Source organism: Vicia villosa, linkage group LG5 (genome assembly GCF_029867415.1).
Source record: "Vicia villosa cultivar HV-30 ecotype Madison, WI linkage group LG5, Vvil1.0, whole genome shotgun sequence".
Classification (NCBI taxonomy): Eukaryota; Viridiplantae; Streptophyta; class Magnoliopsida; order Fabales; family Fabaceae; genus Vicia; species Vicia villosa.
In genome coordinates this window covers 100,761,420-100,784,488 of record NC_081184.1, presented here as the reverse complement: position 1 = coordinate 100,784,488, position 23,069 = coordinate 100,761,420, and the positions used below count along the sequence as shown (strand labels likewise).

General features: G+C 32.3%; 1 protein-coding gene across 1 annotated transcript; it reads right to left on the bottom strand.

Annotated features, from left to right (window-relative positions):
• Positions 1 to 8,041: 8,041 nt before the first annotated feature.
• Positions 8,042 to 12,330, bottom strand: LOC131606930 (uncharacterized). The gene is made up of 15 exons (XM_058879014.1): positions 12,204 to 12,330; positions 11,975 to 12,085; positions 10,925 to 11,033; positions 10,677 to 10,826; positions 10,266 to 10,370; positions 10,054 to 10,137; positions 9,844 to 9,959; positions 9,564 to 9,665; positions 9,362 to 9,475; positions 9,195 to 9,251; positions 9,015 to 9,081; positions 8,837 to 8,890; positions 8,682 to 8,756; positions 8,537 to 8,572; positions 8,042 to 8,387 (listed from the first exon to the last, which is right to left on the bottom strand). Exons 2-15 carry the CDS (start codon positions 11,983 to 11,985, stop codon positions 8,277 to 8,279), a joined length of 1,191 nt encoding a protein of 396 aa, XP_058734997.1. The 5' UTR covers positions 11,986 to 12,085; positions 12,204 to 12,330; the 3' UTR covers positions 8,042 to 8,276.
• Between the last annotated feature and the right edge of the window lie 10,739 nt (positions 12,331 to 23,069).

The window sequence follows — 23,069 nt, the reverse complement described above, 5'->3', positions numbered from 1 at the left end:
GCACTGAGATCAGGAAATAAATCTAGCAATTCCGAAGGAAAAACCCATTGATAATTGAAGATAAAATCAGCCACTTTTGCTTGCAGTATAGAACCAAAGTGTTGAGGAAGATTGAAGTGGATCATTAGACTTCCTACCTCTGTCTAGTCATGATTCCAAAATATGATTTTGCTTCCATTGCCCAGCAGCCAAGAAGAGTTGGACAATAAGGTTTGAAAAGAAGATTTGATGCCTGACCAAATGGAGGAATATATGTGATATTTGATACACTTGTTACCTCTAATAACTCTACTTTTGAGGAATATAGCCCATTGATTTTTAGAATTGAACATGTCATGGCAAAGCTTTAACATAGAAGCTTCATTTAAGTGAGAGACAGATCTGAGGCCTAAACCTCCACAATCCATAGGGGTGCAAACTGTTTTCCAAGATATAGTTACTAATTTTCTAGTATTTAAGTCACCGTTCCAAGCAAAATTCCTGAAGATGACTTATAACTCCTTCAACAATGATTTAGGCCATGAGTAAATATTGAAAGAATAAGTGAGCATAATATAAAGAACACTCCAAATGAGCTGGAACCTGCCAGCAAAAGACAACAGATTAGCTTTCTTTTAGGTTTTCCTTTGAAGATAGGATCACCAAGATAGGTAAAAGGTATGAAGGATAGAAAAACACTTAGAAATGGGGTGTTTGAATAAGTGTAACTTTAAAAACTCTTAAGATAAAAACAATTGCACAATGATTTTTATCCTGGTTCGTTGTTAACGAAACTACTCCAGTCCACCCCCTTAGAGTGATTTACCTCACCTGAGGATTTAATCCACTAATCAATCTTGATTACAATGGTTTTCCACTTAGATACCCTCTAAGTCTTCTAGAGTATTCTGATCAAAATCTGATCACTCTAGGAAATCAATGCTTAGATACCCTCTAAGACTTCTAGAGAATCCGATCACAACTTGATCTTCTCTAGTTCCTTTACAAATGAATGTAAACAAAAATTCTTACAAGAGTATTACAATGCTTCTTAATAAGCTATAATCACAACTGTGATATTTCTCTTAAGTTCTAAGCTTAATCTCACTAAGATATTACAAAAGTAATGTGAGGTTGAAGATGAAGTTTGATAGCTTTTGATTCAGCAGCATTTCAGCAAGATTGAAAAGTTGTTAGTGAATTAGTAACCTTGCTTCTGATCAGAACTTCACTATTTATAGGCGTTTTGAGAAGATGACCGTTGGGAGCATTTAATGCGTTGCGTGATCCGTACAGCATTGCATTTAATGTTTCACTCTTTTGTCAACTACCTCGAGCCTTGCTTTTCCTGCTTTAACTGACTTTGCCTTTAATAGCTTCTAACGTTCCTTTTGTCAGTCAGCGTAGCCTGCCATCTTGTACTTGCTTCTGATCTGATCTTTGTAGATACAAAGTTTGAATTAATCAGAGTCAAACAGCTTGGTGCAGAACATCTTCTTGTCTTCTTACTTTGAAGTGTTCCTAGCGTGATACCATAAGAACTTCAGTGCTTCTGCTCCTGATCTCAAGTTCTTCTAATGCTTCAATAGACCATGTTCTGATTCTTCTTGACTATCTTCTGATGTCTTGCAAGAGCATGTTCTGATGTTGCATACTGAACCTTCTAAGTCAGTGCTTCTTGTGCTGAATTGTGCATACTCATCATATATTTCCTGAAATGGAAAATGCATAGGATTAGAGTACCACATTGTCTTATACAAAATTCATATACATTGTTATCATCAAAACTAAGAATATTGATCAAAACAAATCTTGTTCTAACAAGGTAAAGATCCTATGTTGAAACCTATAGAAGAAGCAATATGTTGCAACCTGCTATTATCAATGGAACCTCAAAAAATGGTAGATTTTTTAGGATTAATAATCTGCATACCTAGCCAAAAACTGAAAGAACTTGAATATTTTGTGTTGATCCAGAGCAGAAAAGCATTATGTCATCAACATATAGAGAATGAGTAGGAATGTGCATATTCATGTTTCCTTTTAATGGGGAAAGCATCTTGTTTTCAACCAGCAAAGTGAGACCTCTACTTAAAACTTCTTCAGCAAGGCAAAAGAGGAGAGGTGATAGGGGATCACCCTGCCTCACTCCTCTAGAACAAGAGAAGAAACCAATCAATTAGCCATTGAAAGAGATAGATAGCTTTGCAGAAGATAGGATAGTTTGAATCCATTGGCGAAATTTATCACAAAAGCCAAAAGCCCTGAGAACTTTGATTAGGAAATCCCAGTCCAATGTATCAAAAGCTTTCTTCATGTCAATCTTAATGGCAAAGTTTCCATGAGTAGCTTTTCAATGCAACTTGTTTATTGCTTCAGAGGTTATACAAATATAATCTTTGATTAAACGAATGAATGAAAAAGTGATGGAAGAGCAAGTTAAATTGTTTATGTTGTTGGTTGGGATTGAGAATATACAGGTCATGTGAGGAGAATAATAAGGTCCATGTTAAAAGTTGATTTAGTGGCATAAAATATTCAACCTATTACTTTTATTATTTTTATTAAAATAATGTCTTTTTAAGAGATGCAGTTATATCAATTCTTTCTATTGTGATATTGTTTAATTTTAAACGTAAAATTATATATATATATATATATATATATATATATATATATATATATATATATATATATATATATATATATATATATATATATATATATATATATATATGAGGAGGGTTATATTGACTCCAAGAGTAAGTTATAATAACTTACTCCACATCTTGACCATTAATTCTTTTCAATCTAATGGTTAAAAATAATAAGTCATTAAATGTGGAAAGAGAAAACTATTCCTTATTAATTTTAACCATTAGATTGAAAAGAATTAATGGTCAAGATGTGGAGTAAGTTATTATAACTTACTCTTGGAGTCAATATAACCCTCATATATATATATATATATATATATATATATATATATATATATATATATATATATATATATATATATATATATATATATATATATATATATATATATATATATATATATATATATATATATATATATATATATATATATATATATATACTAGTACTTTCAACCCGTGCGATGCACGGGACAAATTATTGATAGATATTGTACGTTAGCAAAAAAAATTAGAATTTTTGTTGATTGAATAATTGAGGTATATAGAAATTAATGGTGGAGTAATGAGTTGGATTAATTAATATTAAATATTAAGTGTTATATTAAATAACATTTGTTGGAAAGAGAAAAGAAAATAATATGATTAAAAACTATTTAGGCGGGATTTTATTCAAAATTTGGCGCTAAATCTGTATTTTGTTTTAATATATTAAGGATATATATATATATATATATATATATATATATATATATATATATATATATATATATATATATATATATATATATATATATATATATATATATATATATATAAGAATAAAGCAGTAAATATGAAATTCAAAAGCAATAAACTAAAGCATAAATCAAAATATCCAAAACCTAAAACCTAAAGGCAAAATTAGGGTGAACCTAAATTTAAAATAAGTCCCCAGCAGATTCGCCATTTCTAGCAACCGGCTTAAAAAATTTATGTTTAAACAGAGCTGTCACCCTTAATTTATTTTAAAAGGAAAAAAAGAGAAAAAACTTTAATTTAGTGAAATCTAGGTAAGTAGGTAAATTAGTGTAGCAACAACAAAATACGAGGGAAAAGGGAAGGCCTCATGTATCATCATTGACAAAAAATAAACATTTTTTTAAAAGGGGAGGCCTCATATGAAATCATTGACCCAAAAAATAAACATTTTTTTAAAAAGGGGAGGCCTCATATGAAATCCTTGGCCAAAAGCGTAGAAATTTTGATAAAGGGGTTTAAAAAAGGTTTTTGCATAAAAAAAAAGGTTTGTCGGTCGTTGTCTGTTAAATCAAAACAATTTGGGTTTGTTCAAGACAAACCCTAGGACAAACCTCCTAGAGGGAGAAGAAAACCGTAAAAAGAAAAAGAGTGGAAAAAGTTTTAAGAAAATGTATGTGAAAATGGCAAAATCACCCCCCAAATTTTGAAAAATAGAGGACTATTTATAGAGTGAAAATTAGGTTAAATTGCTAGAAAAGGAAATTATCCAAAAAGAAAGCCCTAAGATTATATCTAGGTCAACAAGTATAAGAATTTGGACTAATTTGTGACCAGGTGCAAGATAGATTTGAAAAGTTTTTTTTTTTTAGATTTTTGACTATTTCTTGTATAAAATAATGATTTTAATAAAAAAAAATATTTTTAAAAATAAATTAAATAAAAATACGAAAATTGAAATTAAAATAATAAAAAAAATATAATTTTGTGAATTTTGAAAATAATTTAAAACAGAAAGAAAGTTAGTAACAAATAAGAGAAAAAATATCCAAAGTGTAACATGTGAGATTTGAACTCATGACCTTGTACTTGAAAGCTTTTACTCCATATCAATTCTGTTATATTACTTATTCAAAATAAAAAGCTAATTGAAAATATATGAATGCGAGCAAGTATTTGCTATTTAAAAATACAAATAATTTTAAATTAAACTATTATATATTTTTAAATAGACAAAATAAAGATAAATATAAAATCCAAAATATTGTCGTAAATAAACCAAAGAAATTTAAAACCTAAAATGTTAGTTGTAAATAAACCAAAAAAAATTTAAAACTTGAAATGCTAGTGTAAATAAACCAAATAATTTTTATAAAACCCAATTTTAAGATTATATGACTTTTTGAAAAGGGGTGGGCAAATTTGGGGTATGAAACAAGGATTACTAACCCTGACATATTACCACCTAGTTTCAAGAGAGGCCCAGGTAGACCCAAAAAACTCAGAAGAAGAGAGTCTGATGAGGCTTCTCAAAACAGGTGGCAAAGGACAAACATAAGTCATAGGTGGAAGACTTTCTTCGAATATGGGCACAACACAAGGACCTGTAAGAAAAACAAACAACTAGTAGTTGTTGAAGGTGATCTGCCAAGAGATGTTGCAGCCACTTAAGGTAGTCAAACTCAAACTGTGGAGACAAGATAAAAAAAGGGTTAGTAAGTCAAACAGTCAATAGACTTTATTTCTGAATGTATTTTAAATTTCTCATGTCATGTTTTAATTTTCATGGTTGCAGAGTAGGCCAAAGGGAACAAGTAGAAAATGAGGCGCAAATAGGAAATCAAAGACTTCTGCACCAGTTGATGGAACTGCATCAGATGAAGGGACTGCACCTATTGATGGAACTACATCAGTTGAAGGGACTACACCAGTTGATGGAACTTCACCAGTTGATATTACTGCAAGCAATGCACCACCTGAAGTGACCAATGCACAACCTGATGTTACTGCAAACACTGAGGCAAATGCACCCTTAGATAACCAATGCACAACCTGAAGTACACAATGCACAACCTGAATCAAATGCACCACCTGAGATAATAAATACACAAACTTCTATTAGCTATGTTGAGGCCATGAGAATGTACTATGGTATAGATCCTGGTGAACTTGAAGCATTGTTGAATGATGATGACTTACTAGATGTTCATTCAGTGAGTGTTGACACAAGTTCTGTGAAATCTAATAGGTCCAGTCCCTAAAATTTTATAGGTCGATGTCCTAAGGCACTAAAACCTTCTGTGAGTACCTTCAATGGTCCAAGACCTAAGACACCAAATCCTACTGCCCAAACTGTGCCAGCTAAAGCCAACAACTCAACTGTGACTGATCCTGTAAGTGTGTACATAATGATATTGATCAGTGTATTTTGATACACGATCGTCTATGTTTATACTTTTACATTTCCATGTTTTATTTTGGTTATTTTTCCCTTTTAATGTGTTTTTATAATTTAGTTTATTTTTATACTTATTTTATTTTCATATTTTATTTTCAGCTTTGGCAGCTTTCACGGAAACGATCATAACTGGAGTTCCAGGAATCCGATTGAGGCGTTCTAATAACCGCCAGAAAGCTAAGAGAGAGAGCTACGACTTTTGTGTTGGAGTCAAAGTCAGATTCGGAGCGTATAATTTCCAAGTTTTCGTTTTAAGTTGCAGTCTTAGTTTGTTTAAGTTTTGGTCAATAATGGGTCGGGTTCTGGATGTTTTTGACCCGGTTGGGTTATTATGACCCGGTTTTACTTTTGTCTTCTCTTGAGTCTAGGTTTGGCCGTACAGACATGAGATTTCACGTTTGACTATTCAGGAATTTTTTATTGAAGCTTGTATGAATGGCTATGGAGAACTAATCGTTTTTGGTTAATCTTCCGTATTCAGGTTCCTAAACTATGAGATTAATATAATTTTGCATTATAATTCCAATTCCTTCAATTCTACTTTGTGTTTATCATTTGCTTAATCTGAATATTCATAGAGTATATTGTTTGGTTCAATTGATTTATGTTTTCCAATTTAATTGCATTTTATCGTTGCTTAATCGTTAATTCGCTATATGCTTAACCGAATGCTTAATTCGGAAAACGGGAAATATAATTCTGATAATGTTGTTGTGCTTGTTGATTGATGTTATAATCGAACAGGAATGAAATCCGCTTAGGATAGTGAAATTATAATAATCGATGATTAGTAGGAACTAAATCGGTAGATTGACTTATCCCATAATCACTTATTTTCACAACAGCTTATTTTTAGAATCACTTATTTTATAATCACTTTTTCTATAAATCGAACCTGAACCAACCCCCCCCCCCCCATCGATTTTGATTAGTTGATAATAAACAAGAATTTTTTAGAACGATATTCGAGTCACTTGTCGCTATCTACGGTCTTTTCAAAATAACTCGTTTTTGATCTGCGCGCGACAGCGGATCAATATCATATGCACAAGAATCCAAGTGTATTTACATTTCTAATTCTCTTTTGTCATGACAGTTGAAAATAATGATATCACTAAGGAAAAAGTCCAAGATTGTTGCATCTCCTATAAGAAAAAGTGACAGACTTAATACTTTAAGGACAAAGAATATAGTTGGACCTGAGAGGGATCCAAAGGATCCACTTGTAATTCCTGAAGAAGGACTTCATATATCCCACAGATGCCATGACCTCCAAATCTGTGTTCCTCGTATGTGTAACTTCAGTTCTAGATTTTTCTGCAAAATCTTCATTTCATATGAAGAGATTACACGTATCTACACTCCTCCAATAAGGACATCTCCAAAACAACCTACCTTTGTTTGGTCCATTATTGTAGTGATACGACACCATACGAACCTGACACCCACAAAACTTTCCAACTCAAAAATTTACCGTAGAGTTGACATGATGTTGGAGAGCAGAAAAAGAATGGGAGCAGAAGGATGACGAAGACAAGCAAGTGGGAAAAGAAAATAGGAAGATTGGTTTCACGATTTCAATAAAGAGGAGAGGAAGAAGAAGAAGATGAACATGAGGAATGAAATTAGGGCAAATGAAAAATTGAGATTCGTCTTTAAATTGAACCTATTTGTGCCACGTTGTCATTCAAGGAACGTTAATGAATAAATAATTTATTCCACATGCGCTGTCACATAAGCAGCCTTTAGTGGCATTTGACGTTAGGGATCAAATCTTCAAATGGAAAATTTTGAAGGGATGATTTCATGAAGAAATTTTTTGAAAGAACTAAAAACAAAATTTAAAATATTTAGAGGTGCTCTTGATCCTCTATGGATGCCTCTCATGACCCATCAGCATTAACATTAATATGTGAGACAACAATGAAAGTATTGGTTCCATGAATCATACATGCTTATGGAGAGTAAATATGGATGCCTCTCATGACCCATGACCCATCAGCATTAACATTAATATGTGAGACAACAATGAAAGTATTGGTTCCATGAATCATACATGCTTATGGAGAGTAAGCTTTAATGAGCTTGAGCTAGGCTATTCATTTAATAACTGAGACTATTAACAATTGGTCTAGATACTTCTCGTAGCTCCCAAAGTTATCTAGATTTGTTTTCGATGTTTATAGTGCTTATTTGAGTAAATCTGTAATATAGCATATAAAAAAATACGTCCTGTTGTATATAACTAATTCCAACACTATCTGATTAGATACCAAAACCCTTCCCTGTGAGCGGGTTTTGGTTCAAAATTGAGTGCAGAAGACAAGCAGTTTGTGGCAATCAGCCACACATAAGATGTAACTTTCTTTCCTTTGATAAATATACTTGTATGCACTCTATCAATATAAGTAAAACATGTACATTAGAATTGGAAACCGTATATGTTAACCCCTTACACCCCTCATACTTCGTCTAAGTCCTTTAAGATATCCTTTATCAGCATTGGTGAGGCGAGATTGAAACTCTGCCCACTCGCTCTTGCATCGCGTTTTGACCTGATTTACAAGACAAAAATCACAAACTCCTTGTTACTATACATCACAAATTTCACATGTAGTACATCAGAAAAAAGATTTTATATAGTAATGCTATGAATACAAGAGAATTGTGACAGTTATATCGTTTCCGTGTCAAATAAACATACCGCGTCATATTTATCTTTTCCATGATCAGATTCTCCCTGAAAAATTATACATCAAAAAATTGCAGGTTGAAAGCACAATCAATTTAGTATTTCATATCAGAGAAAATATGTGGCAGTAAATATCTTGTTAGTGATTATGACTAACCTGGTCTCCAAGAGTAGGAATTGTTTGATGAACAATCCATTGTTCATCAACCACACCAATTTTTTCATGTGCTGGCTGCCAAAAACACAAACAAAAAGTAAGGTATTGAAGGGACTAAAAACTAGCCAATGGTTAGAACAGAACACTCCACTGACCTGTGCACATCTTCTGAGAGCGAAATCTAATCCCCATCCATGCACTAAATCATTCTATCAGCATATGATTGTAAGTTCATCAGATAATTTAAAGGTTTGGATACAGAAAAGCGAATCGCCTAGTTATATTACCATATGAGGTTAACAACCGTAACGTGCCTTGAAAATCGAAATATACCTGAATCATATGCCAGACGCAGCGCCAAGCTTTTCGAGAAAAGACGGGGGCCATAATTTCCACAAATCTAAAAAAAAAAACAGAAGGAATTGTAATCATGTTAGCTGAAAGAAAATAAAACCTTAGACAAAGTTATAAGTTACAATTCAACTTTGCATCACGGGAGAAGAAAGAGCGTACGCGGCACAAGGAGGCAAATTTGGATCATTACACCAGCCTGGTCTCTCTTCTGTATATCTTTTCACCAACAGATACATAAAAGATGTTTAAGAGATCATTTGAAAGCATGACAAAGGGAAGCTTGATAGAAAAATGATTGAAATTAGAGAGGAAGGTGAAAGGCGTACTTATGAACTTCTCTATCATCCTTCTTCTTTGTCATCTCCCACGTGAATCCACTTTTAGCCCCTAGTCCAGGTTGTGATATCTCCAAACCATGTTTTTCAACCAATTTAATATACCTGTACATAAAATACAGTTGAGTAAACTAAAAGTTACACTGAAAGAAAAATATTAACAGAACTGAGCAGATAAGAAAAAGGAAGATACTTGTCTCCATTGAAGTGTTCCAATCCAAGATCTTCATCCCATATAAAAATGTATTCGTACGCTGACACAATATCAGGGTGCAAAAACCTTTTAGCATACCACCTGCGTAAAATTAAAACAATGTAAGAAGTAAAAACTTAAATAAAGAAATAAAGTTTTCAACACTCTAAATGATGATCATCTATTTTCTTATTCGACATAAAAAGAAACCATAAATGGTAAATTGCAGACCATAAGTCGAGGGCGAAAAGGGATGAAAAGATACAGATGAAAAAAATACCATTTGGTTTGTTTCCGAGCACTAATATGGATTACATGCTTCGACCATTCGTATTGATCCCATTCGGTTGTCCGTCCATCATAATGGAAGAGCAAAATCGCAAATTCATCAGAGAACTATAGAACAATATGAAGATAGTTGGTATTTTGAAGATAATATGAAAGGTTAAAAAATAACTTCAGATATGTAAACATAGTCCATCTCTATAACCTTTTTGACCGCGGCATCAATATTATATCTCTGACGATATCCAACAGTGAATGTTACTAAATACTTCGGCTTTTTCTTCAGATCCTGTAGAGTTTTGAGTGTCATAGTTAGACCGATCATTAACAAGACATTTGATAAATTAACTGCAACACTTAATAGCAATGGTATGTTTCAAACTCATCTTACATTACTCTTAATAGCAAAGATCATACCTCACTAGGTTCACCCCATAGCCTGCGCAAATAAAAATTGGATTCTGATACAACAATTCCTGCAGGTAGTGATTCTGCTCCGGGAGGATTGGTTGAAACATACATCTGCAGAAGTAACAGTTTTCAATCAGACTCAACGATTTTTTTCTAATTATCATGATAAAAGGTATTCCTACAAACCTGAAACGAATATACTAATGTAACAAATATTGACAAGCTAAATGACATCCATAGCTGGAATGCAACATAAAGACATTATAAGACGAAATTACTAATACTAATTCTATAACATGGTTGAACACTAACAAAATATTAGTCCTCATTGAGACTCATATAATCAATGTAATATTCCTTATACTTTTTGAATGCTTCGTTTTCTTTAGCATACACACTGATCCATAGAAGCACTACCTTTGGTAATCTCATGGACCCGAGGAATTCAATACGCTTGGTTCCAGAAGATTCACTAATAGATTGAGCTTTGTCTAGATCAGCGGTAAATCTATCTATTTCAGCTACTGGTACATCAAAAGAATGTCCTAAGGCTGAAGAAAAGTTAATCTGCAAAATTCAAGAAAAGAAAAATGTGAGGATGATTATTAAAAATGGATGTTAAATTCCCCATACATCATTGAAGATTTGAAAGTAGCAAATATTACCTTAGGCAAATGCAAAGATGGAAGGGAAATACCAATGATAACTCCAAAGGCAACCGCCATAACTGTTGTAATGATAGCCCTGGTACCATCATGTGTTCTTTTTACCATACTGCAGTGCAGAAGAAATAACAAACTAAACTAATAACGAATTTATGTGATTATGAAGAAAAAAGGTTCCTAATTATTAGAGAAATTATATTTTGACATAAATATTTGACATCAATTTGATGATTAACGTGGTTTAAATATGATTTATTGATGTTTAATGAAATAACATTGCGACGCAGTTCATTATTCATCCACTAAACACAGCTAACAACGATTTTTTTTTCTCAATAAAGGAGAGGGCCGAAGCGCAAAAAAGAGAAATTACACATACACCCTTCTAGGGGTGGTCATCCCCATAACATCCTCATCTAACAAAATCCTAATCTGATCAGAAGCAATGTCAAAGAAAATACTGTTAAGTTCTAATGAACATCCACCATTAGCTAAAGCATCAGCGCAATTATTGGGTTCCCTATAGGAATGAACTAACTCTATTAAACGAAAAATATTTTTCGCCAAAGATTGCCCGACTATACTACTCGAAACTCCACTATTTAATACCTTCACAACCGCCATAGAATCAACATTAAACTCTACTCTATCTTGGTATACTTCAAACCTTCAAAAACTCCACATAACAACGATTTTAAATATCATAAACCATACTTATAATAATCAGATATGCATATATCAATTAACTAACCATTCAATTGTGTTAAAACATACATGATATTCAATAGTTACGAATGATGGTCAAATATATACTTGAAAATTATAGCTAATAATATTCACAATCATGACTAATCCTACTAACTGGATGAGTGAATGATTTATACCACTTTCAAACATTCATTAACCATTGATTTCATTTCATGTAAACTATTCACATATTTAAATTGTTTTAATAATCCAAGTTGATGTCGAAATTTGAAATTTGATAAACTTGTATATGAAAATAACACAACTTCAGTTATTAAGCTACAATACAACAACTATTCATACCTCCGTTGCATTGTTCCACACCAGTTAGGAATTTAGGATCTTCCAATATCAAGTTAAGATAATTAAACACTGCTTTTTGCAAACTACTCCCTCCGTTCCACAATAACCGATCTAGATAACCAATTTAAATCGATTAAAAAAGTCTTTAAATAAAAGAAATAAAGATATAAACATAAATTGAAAGATATTGAAGTGAATATGAGCAAGGTTTTAAAAAACAGACTCTTACCACGTAAACGGCCGCGACAAACTCAATCAGCGTCGTAATACCTATACTGACTGAGATCGCAAAAGCCTTTACACGACTGGAACGCGACCGCGACCGCAACTGTTGTTTAAGACCTTGAATATGAGACCTAAATTAATAGAGTAAAATGACGTGTAAACAGCGTTAATCATGGATGCATGCTTACTATATGAGCACATACATACATAAACATACATGAAACCGTTCAAAAACATCGAAAACTGTTGAAACTGAATTCACGTGAGGGTATTGCATTATGGATCTACAATAAAGCTAGAATCTAACTGAACAAAAACGATGAAGTAAGGTAAAACTGAATCGAAATGGAACGTTGTTATGATGGTAAAATTGACGTTAGGATTGAAATAAACGAAATTGAAGATGATAATGTGATGGAGGATTGAAGGAATTGAGATTTAGCGTAAGAAGAAGGAGAAGAACTTACGGAATCGATGGGAGAGGAAGAAGGTAGGATTCAGGGTTGATGGAAAAGATGGACGTGCGGTATTGGCAATTGTTGTTTCTACAGTCTGGAAACTGGTAAGAAAGTAGAAAGGAAAACGTTTGATATCGAAATGAGGAAATTGCACCCGAATAATGGTTTAATTAATGGGGACAACTTCTCTACCCATCACAAAAAGTTGGGTAGTGTACCTCCAACCAATCACATGATTTCATCTCATTAAACACATTTAATTATTTATTAAAATGCTACAAATGTTTATTGTTTTCAAAACATTTTACAAAGGAGGTAACCTTACCCAACTTTTTGAGTTGGGTAGATAAAAATTCACCTTAATTAATTAGTGTGTCAAATTTCATTTACTTCATTCGGACATTAATCTTAGAAGAAAAAAACCAATATTTTTATAACCGGACCAAACCGGTCGGTTCAACCGGTTGGACCGGAAACCAGAGCTAAATCTGGTCGGTTAATCATTCAAAATCTTTAGTGAGTTAGAACTAAAATAAAATTAGAAAAATCTCATTAAACCGTTCAAAACCGTTTGAACCAAAGAATCATAATCGATTTTGTAAAATCGTCCATTAAAAAAATAAAAATAAATCAATATGTCAATATCAAACCTTAAAACATTCTTCAATAAAAAAATTCCTTATTTTTTCTACAATATCAAACCTTAAAACATTCTTCAATAAAAAAATTCCTTAATTATTTTTTCTACAACCATACAAACTTTTAAGTTCTATTGTTTTTTTATTGTTTTTTTTTTCAACCACACTTCATCATCACGTCATCTATTTTAATCGTAGTCACACTTTCTAACTCAATATTGATTGTCATTTAAATTAATATTATTTATTATCGTCAATTAAGACTTATTTATCATCGTTCAGCTCAAATTTATTTATTGTTGTTCAATTAAGTATCTTGGGTTGTTTATTTTTGGTAATTATATCTTATTTAATTTGGATATTCTTAGTCATTTGAATTTAATTTTAATTATTATATTGTATTATTTTAATTTTCATTTAAATTTGTTTAACTTATTTTAATTTAATTTTTTAATTTATTCAAATTAGTTTTAAATTAATGTTAAAATTAATTGTACAACTATGTTGTGTTACCACATGTATTATTGTAATATTATTGTATCAAATTTGTAATTGATTTTTGAAATATTTATTTTATTAAGTTGTTAAAATATAATTGTGTGTGACATATTTATATAACTTTAGTCTTTTATTATTAATTCATTTAAACAATGTTCGATCATAAAAATTAATCGGCTGAACCGATTAAATTTTAAGTAAAATATTTTCCCGGTTTAATCTTCACTCCAATTTTTAAAATATTTAAAAAACCATTAATTTCAGGATATGAATTCATGAAACCGGATCTGCCATCTTTACTCAGCCCACTTGTTGGATTCATCCCACGGTGTTAGGATGTAGTTTTTAAAAACCATTTTCTTCTAGTTTTATAAATTACATTGAATTTTCAAAAATAAGATTATTTATTTTAGATTTTTTAAATGATTTTTATGATGTTAGATATTTTTGTTGAAAAAATAATCATACATAATTTTATTTAATTTTTAAATGAAAAATTGATTTAAATAATTATTGTTAAAATGTTATTTTAATTATTTCATTATTTTGCTATAATTTTTTTAATTTTAAAATTTCAAAAAAATACTTAAATTTAAAACTATTCCAAATGGACTTTCATAAAAATTATTTTAAAGGAGCATCTTTTTAAAAACATTGTAATTTCGACTATGTTTTAATCTTTAAAAAGTACAGATGTATGTTACCCATACAAAGCTAGAGATACTCAAAGGCCTTAGTAGATATATCATATTTGATGGTGGTTATGACTTGTCCACGGCGGTGAAAAACTCTGTATGGTGGTGTTTTGTGGTGGTTTAGAGGGCCTCTCACATGAGATGAGAGGCTTTGTATGTAGCATGATGTTTTAGGGTAAAAATATGTATAGTCTGATGTGTATAGATATCTCCTTTCTCCTGTTGCAGAGAAGTATTTATAAAGGCTTTGGGCATAAGTTTTCCTTGCAAAATGTCACTGCTCACTTAGTCAATGGTGGAATGTTGAATTTCTATTTCCAAGCGGGCGTGGGTTAGTTGTTGGCCCTGACTTCTCTCTGCCCAAGAAACGTCTTATCCCACATTTTCTATGACTTAATTATAGGTAAGTATCAGAAGGGTGAGGTGGTACCTCCTTGAGGGCGACATTTTAACTTTGCGTCTCTTAGGGACGACTTATGGTTATCGCCCTATACAAAGTTATTTCTAAATATAACACTACATAGTCCCTCAAGCACGAGGCCCTTGGTAGAGGACGAAGTGTTTTAAACTGTGGTATAGAGGAGTACCCCCAATGCCCTGATTTTCTCTGTGTGACATGATAGGCTTATTAAGCTTGGGGGTTTATTTTTAACAGAAGTCATATTGTTTGGTCTATCCGAGGAAACTCTAGGTCCCACGAGCGAAATTTTAATTAGACTTGGGATCTAAGTCCCTTGGGCAATGTTATCCGTAGCCCGACTGATAAGATTATAAGTCCCTCACATGAGGCATTGGGCCTCTCGGACGAGATTTCTATCAAAACCTCAAACAAGACTTGTGAATAAGTCTCTTAGACTGGACTTCGTTCATGCCTTTGGGTGAGATTTCTATGTTTGGCCCCGCTCTAGGAAATTCTAAGTCCCTTAGGCGAGAGTTTGATTAGCTTGAGGAATCTAATTCCCTCAGGAAAAGTCATTTGTAGCTCGTATAATGAGACTATAAGTCCCTATAGCGAGGTGTTAGGCCTCTTAGTTAGGACTTTTATCAAGCCCTCAGGAAATACTTGTAAATAAGTCTCTTAGGCTAGACTTTGGTCGTGTATTTGGGAAATATTTCTATGTCTGGTCCTGCTTGATGAAACTATAAGTCTCTCAGGCAAGAGTTTTGTTAGCCTAAGGAATATAAGTCCCTCAGGCAAAGTTATATGTAGCCCAACTGGCGTGTCAATCTCTACATGTAACATGGCGTTTGCTCCATATACCATGGCGAACAGATTTTCCTTGGTGGTGGAGTGTGGGGTGGTGTGGTATGACCATAGTATCTCATAGAGTAATTTTGGCCACAAACCCTTGACATCATCAATCTTTTTATTGAGTCCCTTCAGGATCACTTTGTTTGTTGATTCCACTAGCTATTAGTCTTCTAGTGTACGACGAATAGAAACTTCGTCTGCACTCCCAAATCTCTATAAAAGTCAGTCACCATACCACAAGAAAACTGGGTTACATTATCAGAGACGATAGCTCTGGGAAGTCCTAACTGCACATGATTTTTTGTCAATAGAAACGGCAAACTCTCTAAATTTTGATTTTAGCACTAACTTCTAATTATATAAATTTGGTGAAATAATCGAATCCTACTATCTAGAATTTCAGTTGGTCTGGCGCTAGGGGGAACATACCCATGATGTCCATACCCCACTAGTAAAAAGGCAAGGGCGAAGTTATTGACTGAAGGAGTTTAGTTGGGGGCATGGTGAAGTTAGCATGTCTTTGGCATTGATTTAACTTCTTGGAAAAAGCGATGATATCCTTTATTAGAATGGGCCAATAATATCCCGCACTTAACAGCTTGTGGGTGAGGGCTTTTTCCTCCAATGTGACTGCTGCAGACTCCACTGTGTACTTCTTCCTACACTAGGGAAGTTTCATGATCTCCTAGGCACAGAAACATGGGAGAAGCCCTCCCCCATTTTATAAAGTTTTCCATAAAGGAAGGTGTACTTGGTAGCTTGTTTTTTGAGTTCTCCTTGTTTTTTTCCTCTATGGGCGACATCCAGCTAGACTCGGGGACAATTTCCAAGAACTATACCTTTCCCGAATCAATGTTAGTGGAGGTGAAAGTCTCTTGGATAACAATTATGTTAAACCCTACAATCTTCGATGTGGCAAGTTTGGACTGAAGTCCTGCCATGAATTTTTGTTTGCGGGAAACATGTTATATTTTAAAAGAGTTAAAACGAGAGGATATACTCCGTACCTTTTATAGATATTTTATCAGTCGGGGTTCCTTTGTTTGGTACTGTCCAAAGACTTGGTTATAGACTAGTTAGGAGTCCCTTTTAGCCTTCAGTCTGGAGGCTCCCATCTCTAAGGCGAGACCATGGTAGCGATAAGGGCCTCGTATTTCGCCTGATTGTTACTAGCGATGAAATCGAACTTTAAGGTTTGCTCGATGAGTACGTCGACATACCTTTCCAAGACTATCCCAACGCCACTAACTTTCACATTGGAAATGCCATCTACTGATAATTCCTATTATGGGAGCGTCTCCTCGTCCACAAGTGAGCTAAATTTGTCACAAATTCCACTAGAGCATGTGAGTTGATACTTCCCTTGAGATATATTGGATGTCGTATTATAAGAGTTCCAGTGCCCAAGATACCATTTTTCCTTCCAGATCAGGTTTCTTTGAGATTTGTCAAACACAATAGTTGGTTTTCACAAAGATCTTGTGAGCCTAAAAGTAAAGTCTTTGGTTTCTGCGACGACAAACTAGTGCTAGCTTCTCAATTTTATGGTAATGTGCTTCGGAAACTCGGAAAACCTTACTTACAAAATACATGGGTCTTTCCATCTTGTCTGTCTCCTGGACAAGGACTAAGCTCATTTCTTGATGGATGATTGAGAGATAGAGGAATAACGGAGACTCCTCCCTTCGGAGAGTGAGAATGAGGGTGATGCGAGGAAGGCCTTTACCTTAGCAAAATCCTCTTCGCACTCATCGGGGTCCATTCGACACACACACACACACACACTCTCTCTCTCTCTCTCTCTCTCTCTCTCTCTCTCTCTCTTCTTTAGAGTGGCAAATAAGAGGAAAGCCTTGTCGCCTGTGCACAAGAGGAAGCGGGGTAGCACGAAAAGGCGACTTGTAATTTGCTACACCTCCTTGACATTGGTGGGGCTTCTCATGGTGATTATTTTTTGGCATTTATCTAGATTGGCCTCAATGCCTCTTCTTGTCAACATAAACTCTAGGAGTTTCCCATCCTGAAGCCCGAAAGAGCACTTAGCGGGATTCCGGCGCATATTGTACTTCTTGAATGACCCCAAGACATCCTCTATATATTCTGCATGGTTGCGACCCTCAATAGTTTTCAATATCATGTTGTCGATGTAGACCTCCAAGTTTCGGCCTATCTGATAGAATACTCAGAGGTCTTAGTTGGTACATTATGTTGTATGGTGGTTTAGGCCTAGGGTTTCCTTGGGAAAAGTCACAGACTACCTAGTCAATGGTGGATCCTTGAATTCCTATTTTCAAGGGGACGTGGGTCAGTTGCTGACCCTGACTTCTCTCTTCTCAAGAAACATCTTATTCCACATTTTCCATGACTGGGCGATGAAGAATATAAAAGGGTGTAACCTTCCTGTGGGCGACATATTAATGTCGCCTCTCTTAAGGTCATCTTATGATCATCCTCCTACACAGCATCTTTTACAAATATAACATTACAAAACTGCACTTAAAAACAGATTCACAATTGTATGTGAGTTCAAGGAATAATTGGATAATGAAATGGGTCTGATTCATATACCTATAAGATTTTTTTTTCCAATTTTTTTAAACAAATAAAAATATTTGATAATGACATGTGTGATAATGGATAAAATTTAGTCAAAATTATGTACCTTTGTTGGCTAAAGTCACCTAATCATAATCCATGAATTTATGGGGACAGCCTAATAAGCTTAGTCCTATAATTTGGTTTTAAATTTGGATTGATGTATTTATATCACTAATAAATTTAAAAATATTAAGTAGTAGGAAAAAAACTATAATTCTTTAGTATAAAAATAATACTTTTAGTGTTTACAAAATATAATTTTATATGTAACTTCTACAAAATAATATACAATATATAGAACAGTGTTTTTTTTTTTACAAAATAGAATGTATTTAATATATTTGGAATTGTTGTATATGTTTAGTATTTAAAAAGTAATAATATTTTCTTAAATACTAGTACTAATTTATTATGTGTTTATTTGACTTTTTATATTTTCTTAAATATTAGCACTAATTTATTATGTTTTTATTATGACTTTTTATATTTATTTCCTTAAATAATATTAATATAGACAAACAATTTTTATTTTATGAAAGTAAATTATAAAGTTGTTTTTTCTTTGCAGAGCCTAGAGCCTCCAAACTCATACATATAGGAGTGTAACCGGCTAAAAAATTAATTTAGTCAATCAATAATTTAAATTAAACTAAATCGAAATTAAAATGATTATTTTAGGTCATGTTTTAAAATTAAATCAAACCATTAAAAACTGATATGGTTTAGTAACTGATATGGTTTAGTTTGGGTATTGGTTTTAGTTTTTAAGGAACTGCGAAGCTGATAAATCAAACTAATGGCCTACATTTTTTATCGGTCAAACAATTCTCCATCTTTGTTTGCGCTTCCTTCCTTTCAGCAATACACACATCTAGAATCAAACTCCAAAATATAGAAATTAAAAACCATAAGTCACAAAAACTTGTTTTCATTGAATTGATGCTCTTGGTGTCCGTCGCAACTATTGCTCTCTCTACCGTCGTTCTGATACATTATGGTTATGGTAGTCTTCTTCGTGTTCAAGTTCTTTTTGATAGTTTTCATATTTTTTCCCTTTTTTTTTGTTTCTTTCTCTTTAACGAAATTTCTTCTAGTCATGTTACAAAATAGTTTTGATGTGTGTTTGAGGTTTGAAAGATGTTAATTTATGTGCATTGAAATTTTTTGTTGTTATTGTTGTATTTTATTTGTTAAGCTTTCAAATTCCTTCCCAACCTTCTAATGTCAAGTTCCAATTTTTTTATTTGATAGTGAACTTATTTCATGATGCAATGAAAATTATTTCATTGACTTGTATAGATTAAGAGCAACTTGTAATTTATTTGAAAAAAATAGAGTATCAAATAAATTACTTGATTGTATTATTTTAAAAAATAATAGCATAACTTACACTAGAAAATACGATACTGAAGAATACACTAATGAATATAAAATTTTAAAAAAAAAAATTATAAACTGATCAACCGAGTCAAATCAAATTAAACCAAACCATTTGGTTTGCTTCGATTCCATTTTTTAAAAATATTAAAAACTGACCCAAACCAAATCGATAGAAATATCATCGATTCAGAAATTTTTTTTGATAAAAAAAAAAACCACTACAAACTAAACTGATTACACCCATACATACATATGCATCCGCCGTTGATATAATACCTTCTAGTATACTATTTTTTTTAACAAAAATGAATTTTTATCATTGCAAAACAGAACACATATTAAAAAGAAATTTTATTTAAGATATTAAATTAAAAATTAATTTTGTATACATTAGTAAATAAATCATATTATTTTATTATTAAAACTACTTAAATTTAATCAAATATAAATATATAAAAATTGGTGCAAATTGTTAGTTTTGTATTCAACCTTAATAACAACATTTCTTTATATTTTTTATGATTAATTGTAAATAAATTATTGATATTTATAAATTAATTATATTTTAAAAAATATATCAATAAAAAATCATATGATGAATTGTAATTTATTGCCAATATAATTTTTTTCATTTCGATATTGAGTAAAAATTAATTAAACAACACATGATATTGTTAGTTGCTTTTAAAATGATGCCAATATACTATAAAATTTAATATGAGTGGTGTTCAAATTCAAACTGATATAAATAAAAATTGTAAATTAATCTAAAAAAATTAAAAATCGTAAAAACTGAATATTATTGAATGTGTTTGAATGTCATTTTATAAAATTCGTTTGGTTCGAATTGAATTTCGAATTGATTTTTCAAAACCAATTCAAATCAAACTATATGTATATATTTTTATACTTAGGGGTTTTCAAATCCAAACCGATACAAATAAAACTTTCAATTTGATTCAAATAAAAACTATAAATCAATAAAAAAATTGAAAATCACAAAAAAAAATGTAATATTATTAGATATGTTTGGTTGTCATTTTGTAAAAGTCACTTGGTTCAGATCAGATTTTAGATTGATTTTTATATATTGATCTAAACCAAACGGCATGCATATATATATTTTTATACTTATTTATATTTTTTGATTTTTTATTAGAAAATTTCTTAACCTATTCGATATATCTCTTAAACACCACACGAAATTCCATTTTTGCCCCCAGCTTCTGTAGATGCACATCCGGAAGCACCCCATATTTTGAAAAAAATTTAATTCTTTCCATAGATGCATCTACGGAAGCATGGGAAAATCCAAAATTTTGTAGATGCATCTACGGAACACTCTATTGTCAAAACCTATCAAACTTTTCCGTAGATGTAACTAAGAAAGATTTTTCCCAAATTAATTGAGAATTTGAGATTTTCTCAATTAATCAAACTCCACCAAACATTTCCGTAAATGTAACTACATAACATTTTTCCCAATTAATTGAAAATTTGGGATTTCCTCAATTAATTTATAATTTAATTGGAGATTTTCTCAATTAATTGGGAAAATCTCAAATTAATTAAGTTGATGACATCTAGTAATTTAAAACACAGTGAAAGTTGAGATTTTTCCAATTAATTGGGGAAATCCCAAATTAAGTTACAAATTAATTAATTGGGAAAATACCAAATTAATTTCTCAATTAATTGGGAAAATCTCAAATTAATTAATCTCATGAAATCTTCCGTAGATAGGGTTCTGTAGATGCATCTACGAAAAAAACCCAATTTTTTTTAATAAAAAGGTGCTTCTGAAGATGCATATACGAAAGCACGAAGATATTTTTGTCAATTCGGTGGTGTGCCTAATGTCTATGGGGTGGGGTGAGAAATTTTCTTTTATTAATATGATATATTTAGTTAATTTATTATTCAATGAAACTTATTTTTTAATACTATTTATTAATTTAGTTTAATTTATTTATTTTTATTAAATTGTTTCAACTCATTTTGTGATATTAATTTTTAAAGCAAAACGAATTGATTAAAAAAGAGAGTCATAAGGCATGCCTAAATCCATATACAGTCACAAGATAGCAAATTGACTAATCTAGCAAAAATGTATCCAGTATATTTAAATTTGGATCTCCTAACTTTCAACTTTTTATCTTTTTCTAACTTTCTCTCTATCTCTCTCATAATTTATTTTCTCTCACATCTTTTTCCCTCCAAAATAAACACCAGCTCTCTTTTGTCTTATTTATCTACCTTTCTCTCCCAATAGGTAGAGGATCCTTGCCCAGTACACCCAAAAATCAGAGAATTAACATAACACCAAACCAAACTATACTCCTAAATGATTAAAGCTACTAACATAAAAAACATTGTTGGATGTAATTTCTAATAAGAGTACCGATACGAAACCGACGCCAATGGCTCCAACAAGTTGAAGTTGTTCAGATTGATCTGCAAAAATCCCAACAAAGATTCTTTAACAACACACCAAATTCCACTCTTCTAAAATCACCACAAACTCATCTCTGCCACATTATCCACACCAGCACTGTCAATTGAACTCAAACATAGCCAAAATACCAACGTGCAAAATAATAAAAACCAGCCCAACCAGAAACATAACAGCACTGCCAACCCTCCACGACTAAACCACTGTCCGACACACTCATCTCAACCTGATGCGACTCTTGGATAATTCTACCTTTTGAGTCAAAGACATATTGTTGGGCACTGCCACCATGTTGCTGTATTATACTTGATGCTATTGTCTTTATTTTTCAACCAATTCCAAGACATAATCTTTACATTCTCTATCATCTTATCTAAGCCCACTTCCTTATTACGAAAAACTTTATTGTTTCTAGCCTTCCAGATATTCCAGATGCTCGCGAACCAAATGACAGTGGAAATCTTAGAGGAAGCTCTACCCGGTTCTATTAGTCCCGAGAATTATTCCAAATGTGCCATACTTTCTTTATGAAATGCCGCTTTAATCCCGATCCATTGACATATTGAATACCATATACCTGCAAACATTAGACACTCGAATAGATGAGAAATCGATTCTTCATTCCCACATCCACCCTCGCAAGCTGGCGATCCTTGACATGACACTCCTATCTTGATAAGGTTATCTTTAGTGGTTACTCTATTTTGGAATACCCTCCATATCAAACACACAACTATAGTTGGAACCTTCTTATGCCAAGCTTTCGCCCAGCTTGGATTGGAAGAACTCGGGAAATTGCTAGATGTCTTTGTATACCTCTTTTACTATATAAACATTTGATGTTTCCCACACTCTCATGTTTGATTTACACATATCATTCCACCAAACAGAACAATCCC

Excerpts from the sequence above, each read along its gene's own strand:
- LOC131606930 (XM_058879014.1), bottom strand. Across the intron at positions 9,960-10,053 it reads TTGATGCCGCGGTCAAAAAG|TTCTCTGATGAATTTGCGAT; the intron begins GTTATAGAGATG and ends ATTGTTCTATAG. Across the intron at positions 9,252-9,361 it reads GATGATAGAGAAGTTCATAA|ATATACAGAAGAGAGACCAG; the intron begins GTACGCCTTTCA and ends GTTGGTGAAAAG.